The sequence below is a fragment of the Gossypium arboreum genome, chromosome 3 (genome assembly GCF_025698485.1).
Source record: "Gossypium arboreum isolate Shixiya-1 chromosome 3, ASM2569848v2, whole genome shotgun sequence".
Taxonomy (NCBI): Eukaryota; Viridiplantae; Streptophyta; class Magnoliopsida; order Malvales; family Malvaceae; genus Gossypium; species Gossypium arboreum.
Genome location: NC_069072.1, coordinates 45,348,211 through 45,367,615, shown reverse-complemented (window position 1 = coordinate 45,367,615; position 19,405 = coordinate 45,348,211). Strand labels below are relative to the sequence as shown.

The 19,405-nt window shown below is 38.2% G+C and overlaps 2 protein-coding genes across 3 annotated transcripts; one reads left to right on the top strand and one right to left on the bottom strand.

The window, feature by feature from the left end:
• The first annotated feature begins 1,165 nt into the window (after positions 1-1,165).
• Positions 1,166-3,519, top strand: LOC108481049 (pentatricopeptide repeat-containing protein At5g66520-like). Of its 2 annotated transcripts, XM_017784223.2 has the most exons (2): positions 1,166-1,750; positions 2,027-3,519. In XM_017784223.2, the coding sequence occupies exons 1-2, from the start codon at positions 1,501-1,503 to the stop codon at positions 3,076-3,078; spliced, it is 1,302 nt and encodes a 433-aa protein (XP_017639712.1). In that variant the 5' UTR covers positions 1,166-1,500; the 3' UTR covers positions 3,079-3,519. The 2 variants fall into 2 exon arrangements, with proteins under 2 accessions (XP_017639712.1, XP_017639711.1); XM_017784222.2 differs by having other exon boundaries at positions 1,166-3,290.
• LOC108481050 (probable leucine-rich repeat receptor-like protein kinase At1g35710) lies at positions 3,345-5,781 on the bottom strand. The gene is made up of 11 exons (XM_017784224.2): positions 5,518-5,781; positions 5,276-5,423; positions 5,114-5,185; positions 4,951-5,022; positions 4,773-4,844; positions 4,540-4,683; positions 4,378-4,458; positions 4,209-4,280; positions 4,010-4,081; positions 3,656-3,727; positions 3,345-3,570 (listed from the first exon to the last, which is right to left on the bottom strand). Exons 1-11 carry the CDS (start codon positions 5,594-5,596, stop codon positions 3,480-3,482), a joined length of 975 nt encoding a protein of 324 aa, XP_017639713.1. The 5' UTR covers positions 5,597-5,781; the 3' UTR covers positions 3,345-3,479.
• Between the last annotated feature and the right edge of the window lie 13,624 nt (positions 5,782-19,405).

Genomic DNA, 19,405 nt, shown 5'->3' with positions numbered 1-19,405 from the left:
CTTTTTTATTTCCTCTTCCATAAATAGTGCGTTGAGGTTGTTGATTAAATGCTCGGGAATTTTTGGGATATCCAAATTGCTTAAAAATCTTTCTATCTATTGAACATTATTACAATCCTCTTCTAAGAAGATGCTCTTGAAAAGGTTTTTTAAAGCCCCTCTCAATATCTTCTTGATTATCCAAATTTCTTCCCCCTTCATCTTTGATCGTGTAAATTGTGTTTCTGATCTTTCATCTGTTGGCCAAAAGGTGAAAATATATTGTATTTCTTTCTCTTTTGACTATCCAATTAGTTTTTGATCTTTGGTGCCGTAAAATTTGTTCTTCTTCGAGGTCTCTTTCTAGTTCATTTTTGAGAAATCTTACCTGGTCGATGGATGATATGTCTTTCAAGTTATTTTGCACCTTTGCTATATTCTCCATGAGAGCTTGTTTCCTTTTATGGATGTTACCAAATGACTTTCTATTCCATGCTTTGAGTCATTTCCTTTTAATTTTTAATTTCGAAAGGAGTCTAAATCCCCTTTGTTCTCCAAGCCTCCTTAACAATATCTTTGCTATGTGGTTCGAGCAACCACATTGCTTCTAAGCAAAAAAGTTTTCTCATGTTGATATTTTGCTTGTTTGAGTCGAGTAGGATCACACTATGATCTGATTCTACAAGTGGAAAATTATACAAGTATACTCTAAGATAGTCTTCCAATTGTATCGCATTGCCGAAAGTTCTATCCAATTTCTCTCGTGTTGCCTGTTCGCCTCATTTATTGTTCGTCCATGTGTTTAAAGCACTTTTCACTTCAAAAGATGTTTGTTTAGTATTGTTTATGGCTCCAAAAACACTTTTAGCCCCAAAAACACATATAGCTTTGATTGTGATTTGAATGTATATCTGAAAATTTTATTTTAGTTCAATTATATATATTTAAAGAAATAAACACATCTATTTATTTTTATATTGGAGAAATGTAATTATTTTTATATGTAATATGTAATCGTAAAATAAAATTATATGAATAATTTGTGAAAATTAAATCAAATTAACATATATAAAATTATACAAAATCAAAATCCACATAAAATTACATATTATATAAAAGTTTAGATTTTGAGATTAATTACATAGGATATTAAGAAGAAATGCAACAAGATTTTGGCTTCATTGCAACAATGAGGAACTTCATGCATCAACACGATTGAACTTTAGATATTTACAGTCAAATGGTATTGCTTTCGTGTTTTACAGCTTAGTGAATCTTTTTTTTTTCTTTTTTGAGAAAAGCTTAGTAAACTTTAACATTAGAATTATGAATGATATTGTGCTTATCGCTGTGTCTATGTTTGTTTTAAGACTTTTGGCTAAGGCTCGAAGGAAAAACAGTTCGGTCTTGTCGTGCGTCGAACTCAAGATTTTCCAGCTTAAATAAAAAGATCCACTAAAAATTTTATTGAATTTCTTCCAGAAACCATGTCAAAAATTCAACATTTGCTTTTCTAAAACAATGTCAAGCAGTAGCAAGAGATGCCTAACACTTTTGGAGAAATGCAAGAACATGAAACAACTAAAGCAAGCTCATGCTCAAGCATTCACGTCTGGTCTTCGCGCCAACAGCTTTGCTTTAAGCAGGCTCTTAGCTTTCTGTGCAGAGCCCAATCACGGAAGCCTTACCTATGCCTGGAAACTCTTCACACACATTCAGGACCCCACCATTTGTATCTGCAACACCCTCATCAAAGCTTTCTTTCTCAAAGGTGAAACCTTTAAAACCCTCCAATTTTACAGCAACATGTTGAACAAAGGCATGTCCCCTGATAATTATACTTTGCCTTTTGTGTTGAAAGCTTGTTCAAAGTTGCAGTTTTTTCACTTTGGGGAATTGGTTTATGGTCATTGTCTGAAACTGGGTTTTGTGTTTGATATTTTTGTGGGTAACGCTTTGCTTTCTATGTTCTGTGGGTTTGACAATGTGAAAGTAGCAAGGTACATCTTTGACGATATTCCTGGGCTTGATGTTGTTTCATGGACAGTTATGATTTCTGGGTATGGGCAAATGGGTGATATCGACACTGCAAGATTGCTGTTTGATGAGGCTCCAGTGAAAGATAGAGGAATTTGGGGGGCCATGATTTCTGGATATGTAAAAAATAATTGCTTTAAAGAGGGCCTTTACATGTTCAGGCTAATGCAAATGAGTGATACAGAGCCTGATGAGGCTATATTTGTGAGTATTCTTAGTGCCTGTGCTCGTTTAGGTGCTTTAGATACCGGAATTTGGATTCATAAATATATGGATCAACAGAAGCTTCCATTGACTCTTCGTTTGAGGACTTGTCTTGTGGATATGTATGCAAAATGTGGGAATTTGGGAATTGCTAAAAAGCTGTTTGATGAAATGCAGCAAAGAGATGTTGTTAGCTGGAATGTAATGATTTCTGGAATGGCAATGCATGGGGATGGAGGAAGTGCAATTCAACTGTTTAGGCAAATGGAGAAAGATGGTGTCAGGCCTGATGACATTACTTTTATAGCTCTTTTTAGTGCTTGTAGTTGTTCTGGTCTAGCATTTGAAGGTCTAAGGATACTGGATAGAATGTGTAACGTGTATATGATTGAACCTAAAAGTGAACATTTTGGGTGCATAATTGATCTACTTATCCGAGGTGGGCTCTTTGAAGAAGCTAATCAAATAATTCAAAGAATGCCAGATTCAAGCAATCCCTCTGACGAAGCCATTGCCTGGAGAGCATTGCTGAGTTCGTATTGTAGTAGCGGAGAAACCAAACTGGCTGAAGTTGCTGCTGAGAAGCTCATGCGACTAGAAGATCATAGTGGGGTATATGTTTTGCTCTCAAATCTATATGCATCCTCAGGGAAGCATTATGATGCCAAAAGAATAAAACAGATGATGAAAAGCCGAGGAGTGAATAAGGTTCCAGGATGCAGCTCTATCAAGATCAATGGGGAAGTTCACGAGTTTATCGCGGGGGAGAAAAGCCACCTACAAATGGAGGAAATACACTTAATTTTGGAGAAGTTAGACAAGCAATTGCATCATGCAGGTTTGAGCCCTTATTCATAGCAGTGGCAATTACTGTTGGGCTTAACTGGCTAACTGGCAAACAGCTACCTACAGCCAAATGGTAGTGTGAATGAAATGTCTCCACATCAGCATCTCTTAAAGAGTCTATTCGAAAATGTCCCCAGATTTTTACGGATGTGTATTGGGTGCTATCAGTAGGAGTCACGCGCCTTAGCTTCATAGCAAAAACAAGCAAATAGCTTTTTGTCTGAGCTCTTTTTTTCGGTTCAACTTTGGTGATTTAGATCTGCATTTTGCCATTGCTCTTTTTTAAATGATTCAATGTAAATCTGTTTATTTTCCATTGCTAGAGAACTAGATGAACCACTGTCTTGGCAAATATAATCTAAATTTCCAAAATTGATATCAACAATAGAGAATACTACATAGCTATTTTGACTCTAAACTAGGAACTCTGAGTCAGCAAGTTCCAGGATCTTAGGGACACCGATGGATTTTGCTCCTTTCTGGAATGAATTTCCTGCAATGTACCTGTCAACAATTTCTATGAACTGTCAATTAACAGACCTTATAAGAGTTGTAACTTGGCCAGAACTGAGAGTAGAAAAAAACTTGCATTTCCTTCACGAAGGGATGTCTATAGAGTGCTTCAGGAATTCTTCCTGCAAATTGGTTGTGATCTAAATGCCTGCAGTTCCAATAAGATCCAATAAAAGAACATGTATGGAGACGAGTTGATGAACGCATTGATGCTAAATTAGCTCAGAAAGCTGGAATAAACTGCGAATGCAGTGTGAAAGAGGCAACGAGCGATGTCTAGATACTCGAAGCTTTAAAGAAAGGCCAAGTTATGTTCAAGAAGCAAATTAAATCAACTTTCTGGCTTAATACAATGAAACCCTACTCCAGCTACACACTTTATGTAAATTGCGACTAAAGAAGTATCAACAATGTCTAACAATGAACTTACAAGGATGTCAACCGGGGGAGATGAATGATTTCATGTGGTATTACTCCTGAAAGTTTGTTGTAGGATAGGTACCTGTGACCAGTATGTTGAATAACGAAAATCCGAGTTAGACCAGAGTATTCTAACATAGCTAAAAGGGTATCCGATAATAAGGCGAACTCCATACCATATCCCAAAGGTTAAAAAGCACCATACTTACAAGATTTCCAAGTTGGTCAAGCCTGCTATCTTTGCCGGAAATCCTCCAGTTAAGTAGTTATTATTTAGGTAACTGCAGGCAAATGTTTTGAACAAAAGTCGCAGCAATTATCCATTCATTGGATTTAATGAAGGTGGTAACGGTTTGAGTGAAGTTATTGTCAACTTACAGGTTTCGAAGCGATGGGAAACAACCATACATGCTTATGAGCTGTTTTATAGTACCGACCAAATGATTGTTCCCAACATCCCTACCAAACATATGGAATTAGAAGCCGGTGAAGGAAGGTTCACTAAGAACATTATACATTTAAGGAGATTTGGCATCTTACAAGTGCTGAAGTTTCTCCAAAGTACCTAACTCTGCTGGAATCCGGCCTGAAAACCGGTTTTGATGCAGATGTAAGTAACGAAGCTCCGGTAGACTCGCTAGCTCCTTCGGGATTTCCCCTTTAAAGTTATTGAAGCTCAGATACCTACACAAGTTTGAGGTCAGTATGAAACAATAATCTTGAAGATCATAATATGAAACGCACACATAAAGACACTTGGAAGTGCTACTTACAGATGTGTTAGACTCTTAAGTTCACCAATTTCAGAAGGAAGAACATCTTGTAGCTTATTCCATCTCAAATTACTAAACCAAAAAACAGGAAATAACCCATTATTTCATAACCTTAGATTCTAGCTCTGAACAACATATAATGTTGATTAAAACCAAAGAGAAAACAAAGGAACCATACAGTATTTTAAGACGTTTAAGCCGCTCGATTTGAGGCGGAATGGGTCCGGTCAGCTTGTTATTATGCATATCACTGTAATAAGCAACAATTTAATAACTTATTTTAATTCAATGAAACAAAAGAAGGAAATTAATGGTAACGAAAAGATTAATTATATTCATACAGTCTTGTAAGATCGAACAAATTTGTCACCGGAACGGGAAACGGCCCCACGATTGACACTGCATAAACTTCTCTGAAAATTAAGAGGAAGCTAATTATTTAAATTTTAAAAAAGAAAGTTTTTAATTAAAAATAGAAAAATAGTGAAGAAAATGAAAATTACAATTCGGTGACAACTCTGTAGTCACCCATGAGGGTGCAGGTGATACCGGACCACGGCGGCAGATTTCCATCGCCGCAAGGATCGTCACCGACCCAAGCGTACACCACTCTCCAACCTAACGACGCCTTTATTTCGTTCAGTGCTTTAACTGCCATAACGAAATCGAATACCAAATTTAAAAAAAAAAAAGAAAAAAAAGAAAAATAAAGGAGCAATAATTAAGAAAAAAAAAGTAAAATTACCATCGCGTTTGAGAGTTTTGCAGAAGGAAAGGTTGAGAACTGGAAAGAAAAGGAAGAGAAGAGTGAATAAGCGCGCCATTTTCAACAATTATAGTTCTTTTAAAAAAAATATCAATTGAAGAAGGAGATCATCAAAAACGAAAGTTGGAAAAATTGGAAACCTGAGTTCACAGATATTTTGCTGAGAGTGTGTCGGATTCAGTTAAGTTTGGTCGGGCGAGGCGCGCGCAAATTTGGAAAGTCAACCCCCGGTTGTTATTTTTATTTTTTCAAATATCTTGGGAACATATGTGGGCCCGGTTTTTTACATGCTTTTCCTTCGGTTTTATTTGGCTACTATTCATCCGCCTTGATTAACGGCCTAACCCACACTCCTGCATTTTATATTTCACTAAACATCTTTTAAACTTCTAATTATTCTAATTACATCTCTATATTAATAGACCTTCTTCAAAGCTGCTGTTGCATCCTCGTGATCAGCATTGATTCGGTTGACAGCCAATTTGTGCTCTTCGACAACTTCTTCAACTCAGCACGCAAAGCTGCGACATCACTGGTTAGTTCATCATTTTTCACCTGCTCAGCCCCCAACCTCCCACCGAGTTCCTCATTTTGCTTATAAAGCACCTTATTCTTGGATCTCATTCCTTGCCATTGCTCCTCGGAAACCTTAAGGTTCACTACAAGCTCCCTTTGGGTGGCCTCTGTTCTGCCAATTCTCTCCTCAATGCCTAAACTAATTACGGAGGCCAAATGAATTCGTTAATGATACTAAAATGTGGCTTGAATGCAATGACATAACATGGTTAAGAAGGTCTTAACACTAACAAGGTATAGGATAAGTAGGTTTATCCATTGCTACTTACATTGGTTGTTTAAAACGTGTAGGTAAAGGATCCAACAAGAATTTTAAGGTGTGAGCTTGGAGCTTCGCATCTTCCTTCGAAATTAATTTATAGTGTTTTGAAACCCATTGAGATGATATGGCAATGTTTTATGGTAGTATGAAATATTGATATGGCAATGTTTTATGGTTATAGTATTGCCTGAGCGGCAACTTGTGTCGCCTACGCGGCTTCTTAATGAATAGTCGTTATTAATCAGTATCGCCTAAGCAACAGCTTGAGCTGCCTAGGTGGCTACTTAATGTTCGCAATATTCAAATGATGTGCAAAGGTACACAGTTGTAAACAAATAATATAGTAGTAAGTATAGAGTTATCATCTCCACATGGATTGTATATGTAAGTCAACAATTGCAAAATTTAATTATTAACAATTCGAAAAGTAATTAAGATTTTGGATGTGAGGATTTAATTAATGACTCAAACTAAATTAAACTAAGTATGCAAAACGAATTAAATAACAACACAAAAGATAATAACAGTGGAAAAGTTTAACACTTACAACAATGACATGAAAGGTTAGAATAATTTTTTCTCCTTAACAGACAATCATTAAAAACAATTCTATAATATGTTCAATGACTTCGTGGAAATATGACAATTTATTAATTCAATTTCTTCAAGCTGTAGGCTTCTCTTGAAGTCCTACATCAACCTTTTAGTTAACATATATCTATGCCAAATTAACACCAAGATCACCTTCTCAAGCATCATACATAAGGACTATGCATGCAACAATTGTCTCTTGATATCGTTTCAACATGCACCATTTAAGTTGTACCTCTTCTCAGATTAAATAATTAATTCAATTACTTACCAATGTTGGTCATGCATTTGTAAGTTTGACATGTAAATTACTTGAATGAATAAACAATGATATATACAAACATTAATAGCAAAAAATCAACAATAGCATATCAAATATCAATAATCATTCTAGTAAAACAATATTAAGCCATGATCATTAAATTAAAAGCAAGAAGACAATTTGTAATCATGTTTATCAACCTAACAACACAACAACAAATAAGACAAAAGAAATATGAAAGATGAATAGCCAATAGTGGTTCTCTGAAGCTGTTAAACATTTAAGAAGAGATGATAGCTAAATCTGATGGTTCTCCGTGGCTAACTTTTGCTTGCTCTCTCATGGTCGCTCTCCTCTTCTCTTAAGCACCGTTCTCACCTTAATGCTCTCAAGATAATGCTTTTCTTTTTCACTCTAAACTTTTAAGTCAAATCCTCTCAATTATGGTATGTGGTGGTACATCTTTTCTCCTCAGACTCATCCCCTATTTATATTATTGAGTCCCCTTCTATTTTCGGTGTTGGTGACGTGAACTCGGTTACGAGTTAATTCATGATTTAAGTGTCTCGATTATCTAAATAGGTACTTGCTTGGTTAATAATAGAAATATGAAGAAATAAATAAATGAAAGGCTAAACTTGGATATAACTTGCGAATTTAGACAACCAGAAAAGAATCGACGCTATAGAACAACGTGACCCATTTTCTATATTGTTGTTAACACTCGAAATTTTGGGTGGATAAGGTTGATCGCCAAACTTTGGAATGGAAAACAAAGTGATAAGATCGAGTTGGTGAACGGCACAAGAAAATATTTTTTTGATAAGTTCGGTAAGTTCTTAAAGAACAAATAGTTTAACTCGAATGAATTTTTATCATAAAACATCTAACCTTTTACAATGCTTAAACCTAATATTTATAGGACACAACTAGTTAGATTAATTGTAACACCCCTAACTCGTGACCGACGCCGGTGTCGGACACGAGGGGTTAACGGCCAAATCCTCTCAAGATACCAACCAATTTGACATTACCAGTCAGGCTGGAAAACTGCGTCACCGTCGCCTTAAAAATCATATCTCGAGTTTCAAAACTCGAAAACTGGTTTCGTAAATTTTCCCTGAATTTAGACTCACATACCCATCCATGGATTTATTTTTAGAATTTTTGGTTGGGCCAATTGGTACAGTTTATTAGTTAAAGTCACCCATGTTACAGGGATCGACTGCTCTGACCTTCGCGCGTTACAACTTGAATATCTCTCTGTACAGGGATTTAATACTGGTGCCGTTTGTTTCTAACGAAACTAGACTAAAAATGGAATCTGTACATATAAGGCATGACTCCTAATTCTTTCTGGATAATTTATGGTAAATTTTCAAAGTCGCGACAGGGGACTCAGAAACCGTTCTGGCCCTGTCTCATGAGAACTTTAATATTTCTCAGTATACTGCTCATATGGTCGTTTTGTTTCATCCATATAAAAATAGATTCATCAAGGTTCAATTCCATAATTTACTCACTATTTAATTCTACTTCTACTATTTTTAGTGATTTTTCAATCTCATCTCACTGCTGCTGTCCGCAACAGTTACTGCAGTAGACTATGCCAATTTCATGAATCTTTCCTTGGCCTTAATCATCCATCATACATGACACAAATTATGGCCACCTTATCAAAATTAGAGTTTCTAAGACTCGTGGCTATAGGTTCTAGCATCCCACTCGACGACCACATAGGCCATTTTCACATGGCTTAAAGTTTACAACCCACAATTCGACAAAATATAGTAGCCTATACATGCCAAATGTTCTTCAACAACAAAAACAATACCACAAGATTTCAGCCGGTGTGATGACTTCAACGACGGTCCCGATCACGCAAACAATACGAGTCCGAGAGACCTAAAATGGGTGACAAGAAAACACCGAGTGAGTTTACAACTCAGTAAGTCATAAGCATTCATCAATCCATCGATAAAGTTACTACAACATGTACAACAAACGAGGCTAGGTACTCATCCATATCGAATCTATACCATAATACCTCGGACCTTTCGGTCCAATCTCGCATCAAGTCATACATCCACATTTCATATTTTACACAAGAAGATAATCAAGCATTTTTACACATTAACTCATTTTCCAGCACAACCATACAATTTCAATCATCACATAGATTTAAGGCTTATCAAATTCAACCCCAAGCATGAACGTATTCTCTATTCGTCATGAGCTCGAGGTACTTACCGATCCGCTGTCCATACTCAATTCAATGGAGACACACCTCCATATATATAGAGTACGCACACAGTGCTTACTACTCGATTTCGCACACTTAGTGCCACGTAATTTAAGCCCGCACACACAAGTGCCATACCCTCCGAGCTCGCACACCCAAAGGTCAGTATTTTTCCAGCTTGCACACATAGTGTCATATTTTTCCAGCATGCACACTTAGTGCCTTATATTTCCAGCACGCACACTTAGTGCCGATCTCGTCACCGCATACACGTATTGCCAAGACACTTAGTGCCGAAAGCAAACTTTCTACACATTTCACTATTTCTTTTACATTCAACAAATGTCATCACTCCATACACATACATTTTCATTTATATATATATATATCATCCCATTAAACACAATTGCATAAATTTTACAATCATTTAAGCAATATCAAATACGTGCTTAATGACTTACCTTGTGTTCGTAATTAATTCCAAGTCGGCTACTCGATGATCTTCGATTTCCCTTGTTGGACGCTCTCCTTTAGGATCTTGAGCTTAAACAAATAAATTAGCTCATTCAACCGCTTTGGTACATATATTGGTATCCACATTTTAATGATCTTATGACATACGGAACGACATGGTAAAATTTTTATCTTACTACCTTACGTTCTTAGCTATTCTACTAATAGCCTTATGCAATTACCATACTATCAATAATCCAATCATATTCATTACTCAAGTATAGTATTTTCACATTCGCAATAGTATTACATACAATAGCCGATTCTTCTTACTTTGTATTTATGCATCTATTTGATCATTAGTTTAGTTCAAACACCCATACACCAAGATTTATCAAGTTTAGCATGAAACATAACCTTAATCCTCAATGACCACTATGGCGAAAATCCTAGTCAACCCAAAATCACAATTTCTAACACATAATTGTTCATAACACAATTAAAGCATCCTCTCCATTCCGACACTTCAAGACACATACATTTCCCACAAATCTCCAACTTTACATTCGGCCTTAGTGTACATACACAAGCCGATTTTTTTTCTTCCTATCATCCAACCTAACTATATGAATATTTAACTAGCTCACACTTCACCCATCCACAATCACTCATTTAACACAAAGAAAATAATCAACTCCCTTCACTATCTACCATGGCCGAATACTTCAGGCACCACCCAAATCCAAAATTTTAACATGGGCTAGTTAAAGAACTTAGTAATCAACTTACATTAAGCTGAAATTTCAAAATCTAACATGAATTACTAACCTTGTTTTGAGCTTAAAGTTGACCGAAATCTCCTCCCCTTTCTTTCTTCAATTCGCTAAGAGAGAACCAAAGGAAATGAAGCTCTTTTTTTTTTCTTTCTTTGCTCCATTCACTGCAAGGGGGGCAACCACACACACACATTTTTTTTTGTTTCTCTTCCTACAACCTTAATATTTTATCAATTTTGACATCAACCATTAACAAAACACGTTTATGACATGTTTTCTTTTGCCCATCATCCTTGTCATGGCCGGCCACTAGGCTATCTTTAGGAAATTTGACATGCAAATCCCTCATTTTCACAACATGCATTATTAGGCCACTTTGCATTTGCCTAGCACATTTCTAAATTTTCTCACACAAGTCCTTTCTAGTGAAATTCACCTTTATAACACTAAATCAAATCATCAAAATGTCACACACAATTTAACACATATCATAGGCATCACAATAAATTTTAAATTATTTTTATGCCTCGGTTTTGTGGTCCCGAAACCACATCCCGCCTAGGGTCAATTTTGGGCTGTCACAACTCTCCCCACTTAAGAAATTTTCGTCCCCGAAAATCTTACGTAAATAGGCTCGGGTATCGCTCTTTCATAGAGTCCTCAAGTTCCCAAGTGGCTTCTTCAATTCCGTGTTTATGCCACAACACCTTCACTAACGGGATTTTCTTATTGCGCAACTCTTTTACTTCACGCATCATAATTCAACCAGCCTCTTCATAGCTCAAATTAGGTGAATCTCAATCTCGATGGAGCAATTACGTGCGATGGATCGACCTATATCGTCAAGCATCGAGACATGAAAACATTGTGAATCTTTTCGAGCTCGGGGCAAAATCAAACGATACGCGATCGGACCGACTCGTTCGGATATCTTATATGGCCCGATGAACCTCGGGCTCAATTTGCCCTTACGGCCAAATCTAAGCACTTTCTTCCGTGGTGAGACTTTGAGAAATACCTTGTCTCCAACCGATATTCAATATCTTTTCTTTTCAAATCCGATACGACTTTTGGCGATCCGGGCGCTTTCAAACTTTCACGAATTACTCGAACTTTTGCTCGGCATCCTTAACCAAATCAACCTCAAGATTTTTCCTTCACTAAGTTCACCCGAATAATGGGGTACGACATTTACGATCGTATAAAGCCTCGTAAGGCGCCATCTTGATACTTGATTGAAAGCTATTGTTGTGCGAATTCAACCAAAGGTAAATACCATTCCCATGCACCACTAAACTCAAGGATGCAACATCTCAACATATCCTCGAGTATTTGAATTATCCGTTCGGATTGACCATCGGTTTGGGGTGAAAAGCAAAGGTTAAAATGCAGCTTGGTACCCAAAGCCTCTTGCAATTTCTTCCAAAATCGCGATGTAAATCTTGGGTCTCTATCCGACACGATAGAAATAGGCACCCCATGCAATCGAATAATTTGGGAGACGATAATTCGCCAATTTATCGCTTAAAAATCGCATGACAGAATAAAATGAGCAGACTTGGTCGGTCTATCAACAATGACCCAGATCGCATCCTTCTTACTCACGACAATGGCGGTCCGGATACAAAGTCCATGGTGACTCGATCCCATTTCCACTCGGGTATCGTGATCGGTCAAGTAATCCCGATGGCACTTGATGTTCCGCTTTCACTTGTTGACATATCGACACCTTGAAACAAATTTAGAAATGTCTCGTTTCACACGGGCCACCAAAATTGGCGTTTCAAATCGTTGTACATCTTCGTACTCCGGGTGGATTGCCATTCGGCTACAATGGGCTTCATTTAGAATTATCGAAATAAGTTCAATTCTTTGGAACACACAGACGACTTCGAACCTCAAACAATCGTCATCATCAATTTGAAACTCGATTCCTTGTTCGTAACACACTCACCTCGCTTTTGCAAGCAACTTCTCATCAACTTTCCGAGCTTCCGAATTTGATGAGCCAACAATGGTTTGGCCTTTAATTCGCTACTAACACATTGTCGGGTAGAATAGACAAGTGTACATTCATCGTCAGAAAGCAAGCGGTGATTTTTGACTTAAGGCATCCGCAACCACATTAGCCTTTCCCGGTGATAATCAATGACGAGTTCATAATCTTTTAACAACTCGAGCCATCGCCTTTGTCGCAGATTTAAGTCTCTCTCGAGTCATCAAATATTTGAGACTTTTGTGATCCGAATACACATGGCACTTCTCACCAAATAAGTAATGTCGCCATATCTTTAAGGCGAATACGATGGCAGCCAATTTCGAGATCATGGGTTGGATAATTTTTCTCATGTGGCTTTAATTGTCTCGACGCATAGGCCACAACTCAACCTTCTTGCATCAATACGCAACCTAACCCAAGTAGGGAGGCATCACTATAGATGACAAACTCTTTTCCAGATTCGGGCTGTACTAGAACTGGAGCTTTCGTCAAATGGGTTTTCAATTGGTCGAAACTTTTCGACACTTTTCCGTCCATTCAAATTTGACATCTTTCAAGCGCTTTGTCATGGGTGTGGCTATCATCGAGAATCCTTTTACAAACCGTCGGTAGTAACCGGCAAGCCCCAAAAAGCTCCTAACTTCGGTAACATTCCTTGGAGGTTTCCAATTGACTATGGCCGAAATTTTTTTCGGGTCCACCCTGACACCCAATGCGGACACCACGTGCCCCAAAAAGCTAACCTCTTTCAACCAAAATTCACATTTACTGAACTTTGCGTATAACTGCTTATCTCGTAAGATTTGCAACACTAGCCTTAGGTGTTCAAGATGTTTAGTTTCATCTCTCGAATAGACCAAAATGTCATCGATAAATACAATTACTTAAACGATCCAAGTATGGCTGAAAATTCTATTCATTAAATCCATAAACACCGCAGGGCATTAGGGAGCCCAAACGGCATCACCAAGAATTTGTAGTGACCGTACCTTGTTCTAAAAGCGGTTTTGGTATGTCCGATTCTCGGACCCTCAACCGATAGTATCCCGACCTCAAATCTATCTTTGAAAACACCGAGGCTCCCTTTAATTGATCAAACAAATCGTCAATTCGTGGCAACGGATATTTATTCTTTATCGTCACTTTATTGAGTTGACGGTAGTCGATGCACAACCTCATGCTTCCGCCCTTCTTTTCACAAACAATACCGGTGCGCCCTATGGAGAAAAACTCGGTCGAAATAAACCTCTATCCGTCAATTCTTGCAATTGAACCTTCAATTCCTTTAACTCGTTAATGCCATACGACACGGAGCTATTGAGATCGGCGTAGTGCCCGGTACAACTTCGATGTGAATTCCACTTCTCGAACCGGTGGCAATCCCAGAACTCCTCGGAAAAACATCCGAATACTCACAAACCATCGATACCGATTCGAGTTTCTTTTCCGTCTCTTTACTTTCCAACACATACGCAAGGTATGTTTTACACCCTTTTTTCACATATCTCCGAGCGGTCATAGAAGATATTATCGCTGGCACTCCTTTTAAATCAGTAGACTCGACTCGGACTACCTCATTATTTGCACTCCTCAAATCAATGGTTTTCCTTTTGCAGTCCACCACTGCATCATGTACGGTCACCAATCCATACCAAGAATAACATCGAATTCATCAAATGGTAAAAGCATCGATCGGTCAAAAAAACAGATTCTCGAATTATTAGGGGGCATCTCTTGCACACTTTATCAACGAGTACGTATTGACCCAAAGGGTTTGACACTCGAATTACGAACTCAGTAGACTCAACAGGTAGAGTCTTACTGGATGCTAATGTTTCACATACATATGAATGAGTAGAGCCGGGGTCAATCAATGCAATCACACTAGTATCAAAGAGAGTAAAAGTACCAGTGATAACGTCAGGGGAGGATGCCTCCTCTCGTGCGCGGATGGCATATGCTCTAGCAGAGCTCGGGTCTCGGATCGAACAGCCGATCGTGGGTCCCTCTCGATTACCACCCCTACCTCCCGAAACCCTTGGGGTCTACCTCTAGTCGTCGCCCCACTAGATCTCGCACCTTGCATCTTATTCTTCTCATCTAGCTCCGTGCAATCCCTAATGAATTGGTCCTTGAACCACATCCGTAATAAAAGTCTTGCTAATGAGACTTACCCCAACATTCACCTAGGTGTCGTCTTCCACATTGGGGACATTCAGGTCTCTCTTGACGATTATTGCCCACACTAGCTACCGATGTAGCTCGGAGTCCGTCAATGGTCGGCTCTAATGGAAATTCCCCGCAGCGCCCTTGACTTCATTGGTGTCCTCCCCGAACCTCTTTACAATGAGAACGGAGCTTTACTCGTTGATCTTTTACGGTAATCTCTTGCTTCAAATTCAGCCTTCTTCTTCTCCTTCCCAAGTTCTTCCGCCTTGCAGCTCGCTCGACTAGTGTCACGAACTCCTTTATCTCCAAAATTCCCACTAGTAACTTTAACTCCTCATTCAATCCTTCTTCAAATTTTTGCACATAGCAACCTCATCAGCCACACACTCCGAGCATACCGACTAAGTCTTACGAACTCATGTTCAGATTCGAGATCTGATCATACGGCCTTGCTTGAGTTCCAGGAACTCCTTACGCTTCGATCGATGAACCGTTGACTAATATATTTCTTCCAAATTCGTTTGAAAGAAATCCCAAGTAACTTGTTCCTTTGGGACTATGGAAATCAAGGTCCTCCACCAATAGTAGGTGAGTCTCACAACAAAGATATAGCACACTTAAGACATTCATCGGTGTGCATGACAGTTCATCAAACACTCTAATGGTGTTATCAAGCGAACTCGGCCTTTCGGCATCGCTTCGGTAACTATGGCCTTAAACTCCTCGGCCCCACGCTTCCTAATCAAGTCCACGGTGGTTTACTCACCTCACAGGATCGAAGAATCGATGGCATCATGGGCTCTTGGGGTGGATTATTTAAATTCGGAATGGTTGGACACCCGGATTGGTTCGGACATATTGCGCGACCCACTCATTCATCATGGTGAAGAAGGCTTGTTTCGCCTTCATTTTGATTATTCGCGGATGACCGAGGCTCAACAGCGGTGTCCCTTGCGCAGGGCAGCCACTACACTTTCAACGCCATCCGCCAAGGGTCTCTCTATCCCGGTTCCATCGCTAATCAAAACAAAAATTTCAACCGTCAAGTCATCACATTATTAAGCACTAACAATTTGGCATGTATAGCTAGACTCACACGCCTATGGTAGTCCTAGAACTGACTAAACCATAGCTCTGATACCAATAAAATTGTAACACCCTAACTCGTGATCGACGCCGTGTCGGACACGAGGGTTAACGGCCAAATCCTCTCAAGATACCAACCAATTTGACATTACCAGTCAGGCTGGAAAACTGCGTCACCGTCGCCTTAAAAATCATATCTCGAGTTTCAAAACTTGGAAACTGGTTTCCTAAATTTTCCCTGAATTTAGACTCACATACCCATCCATGGATTTATTTTTAGAATTTTTGGTTGGGCCAATTGGTACAGTTTATTAGTTAAAGTCACCCATGTTACAGGGATCGACTGCTCTGACCTTCGCGCGTTACAACTTTAATATCTCTCTGTACAGGGCTTTAATACTGGTGCCGTTTGTTTCTAACAAAACTAGACTCAAAATGGAATCTGTAAATATAAGGCATGACTCCTAATTCTTTCTGGATAATTTATGGTAAATTTTCAAAGTCGCGACAGGGGACCCAGAAACCGTTCTGGCCCTGTCTCACGAGAACTTTAATATTTCTCAGTATACTGCTCATATGGTCGTTTCGTTTCATCCATATAAAAATAGATTCATCAAGGTTCAATTCCATAATTTACTCACTATTTAATTCTACTTCTACTATTTTTAGTGATTTTTCAATCTCATCTCACTGCTTCTGTCCGCAACAGTTACTGCAGTAGACTATGCCAATTTCATGAATCTTTCCTTGGCCTTAATCATCCATCATACATGACACAAATTATGGCCACCTTATCAAAATTAGAGTTTCTAAGACTCGTGGCTATAGGTTCTAGCATCCCACTCGACGACCACATAGGCCATTTTCACATGGCTTAAAGTTTACAACCCACAATTCGACAAAATATAATAGCCTATACATGCCAAATGTTCTTCAACAACAAAAACAATACCACAAGATTTCAGCGGTGTGATGACTTCAACGACGGTCCCGATCACACAAACAATACGAGTCCGAGAGACCTAAAATGGGTGACAAGAAAACACCGAGTGAGTTTACAACTCAAGAAGTCATAAGCATTCATTAATCCATCGATAAAGTTACTACAACATGTACAACAAACGAGGCTAGGTACTCATCCATATCGAATCTATACCATAATACCTCGGACCTTTCGGTCCAATCTCGCACCAAGTCGTACATCCACATTTCATATTTTACACAACAAGATAATCAAGCATTTTTACACATTAACTCATTTTCCAGCACAACCATACAATTTCAATCATCACATAGATTTAAGGCTTATCAAATTCAACCCCAAGCATGAACGTATTCTCTATTCGTCATGAGCTCGAGGTACTTACCCGATCCGCTGTCCATACTCAATTCAATGGAGACACACCTCCATATAGATAGAGTACGCACACACACGTGCTTACTACTCGATTTCGCACACTTAGTGCCACGTAATTTAAGCCCGCACACACAAGTGCCATACCCTCCGAGCTCGCACACCCAAAGGCAGTATTTTCCAGCTTGCACACATAGTGTCATATTTTTCCAGCATGCACACTTAGTGCCTTATATTTCCAGCACGCACACTTAGTGCCGATCTCGTCACCGCATACACGTATTGTTCAAGACACTTAGTGCCGAAAGCAAACTTTCTACACATTTCACTATTTCTTTTACATTCAACAAATGTCATCACTCCATACACATACATTTTCATTTATATATATATATATCATCCCATTAAACACAATTGCATAAATTTTACAATCATTTAAGCAATATCAAATACGTGCTTAATGACTTACCTTGTGTTCGTAATTAATTCCAAGTCGGCTACTCGATGATCTTCGATTTCCCTTGTTGGACGCCTCCTTTAGGATCTTGAGCTTAAACAAATAAATTAGCTCATTCAACCGCTTTGGTACATATATTGGTATCCACATTTTAATGATCTTATGACATACGGAACGACATGGTAAAATTTTTATCTTACTACCTTACGTTCTTAGCTATTCGCTAATAGCCTTATGCAATTACCATACTATCAATAATCCAATCATATTCATTACTCAAGTATAGTATTTTCACATTCGCAATAGTATTACATACAATAGCCGATTCTTCTTACTTTGTATTTATGCATCTATTTGATCATTAGTTTAGTTCAAACACCCATACACCAAGATTTATCAAGTTTAGCATGAAACATAACCTTAATCCTCAATGACCACTATGGCCGAAAATCCTAGTCAACCCAAAATCACAATTTCTAACACATAATTGTTCATAACACAATTAAAGCATCCTCTCCATTCCGACACTTCAAGACACATACATTTCCCACAAATCTCCAACTTTACATTCGGCCTTAGTGTACATACACAAGCCGATTTTTTTTTTCTTCCTATCATCCAACCTAACTATATGAATATTTAACTAGCTCACACTTCACCCATCCACAATCACTCATTTAACACAAAGAAAATAATCAACTCCCTTCACTATCTACCATGGCCGAATACTTCATGCACCACCCAAATCCAAAATTTTAACATGGGCTAGTTAAAGAACTTAGTAATCAACTTACATTAAGCTGAAATTTCAAAATCTAACATGAATTACTAACCTTGTTTTGAGCTTAAAGTTGACCGAAATCTCCCCTCCCCCTTTCTTTCTTCAATTCGGCTAAGAGAGAACCAAAGGAAATGAAGCTTTTTTTTTTTTCTTTCTTTGCTCCATTCACGCAAAGGGGGCAACACACACACACACACATTTTTTTTTGTTTCTCTTCCTACAACCTTAATATTTTATCAATTTTGACATCAACCATTAACAAAACACGTTTATGACATGTTTTCTTTTGCCCATCATCCTTGTCATGGCCGGCCACTAGGCTATCTTTAGGGAAATTTGACATGCAAATCCCTCATTTTCACAACATGCATTATTAGGCCACTTTGCATTTGCCTAGCACATTTCTAAATTTTCTCACACAAGTCCTTTCTAGTGAAATTCACTTTTATAACACTAAATCAAATCATCAAAAATGTCACACACAATTTAACACATATCATAGGCATCACAATAAATTTTAAATTATTTTTATGCCTCGGTTTTGTGGTCCCGAAACCACATCCCGTCTAGGGTCAATTTTGGGCTGTCACATTAATAGCTAACATTCGGCCATAAATGTAAATACTTGAATGTTTTTATTGGCAATCATCCATATTTTGGAAAGACAAATATATAGGTATCAAAATGTTGGTACTAGAAATCTGAGATTTAAGGCACCAAAAGTGGGATTGAGATTTGGCATGAGATATTTGCAAGATTTTTGGTCCCTAATTGTATAGTAATTTTGCAAGTTGGTCCCTGAACCTCAACTATAAATAGGCCTAACCATTTCTCATTTGAATCATCCCACATTTGTTAT

Excerpts from the sequence above, each read along its gene's own strand:
- LOC108481049 (XM_017784222.2), top strand. The coding sequence starts at position 1,501 with ATGTCAAGCAGTAGCAAGAGATGCCTAACACTTTTGGAGAAATGCAAG.
- LOC108481050 (XM_017784224.2), bottom strand. The coding sequence starts at position 5,596 with ATGGCGCGCTTATTCACTCTTCTCTTCCTTTTCTTTCCAGTTCTCAAC. Across the intron at positions 5,186-5,275 it reads TACAGAGTTGTCACCGAATT|AGAAGTTTATGCAGTGTCAA; the intron begins GTAATTTTCATT and ends CTTAATTTTCAG. Across the intron at positions 4,684-4,772 it reads CTTAAGAGTCTAACACATCT|GTATCTGAGCTTCAATAACT; the intron begins GTAAGTAGCACT and ends AAACTTGTGTAG.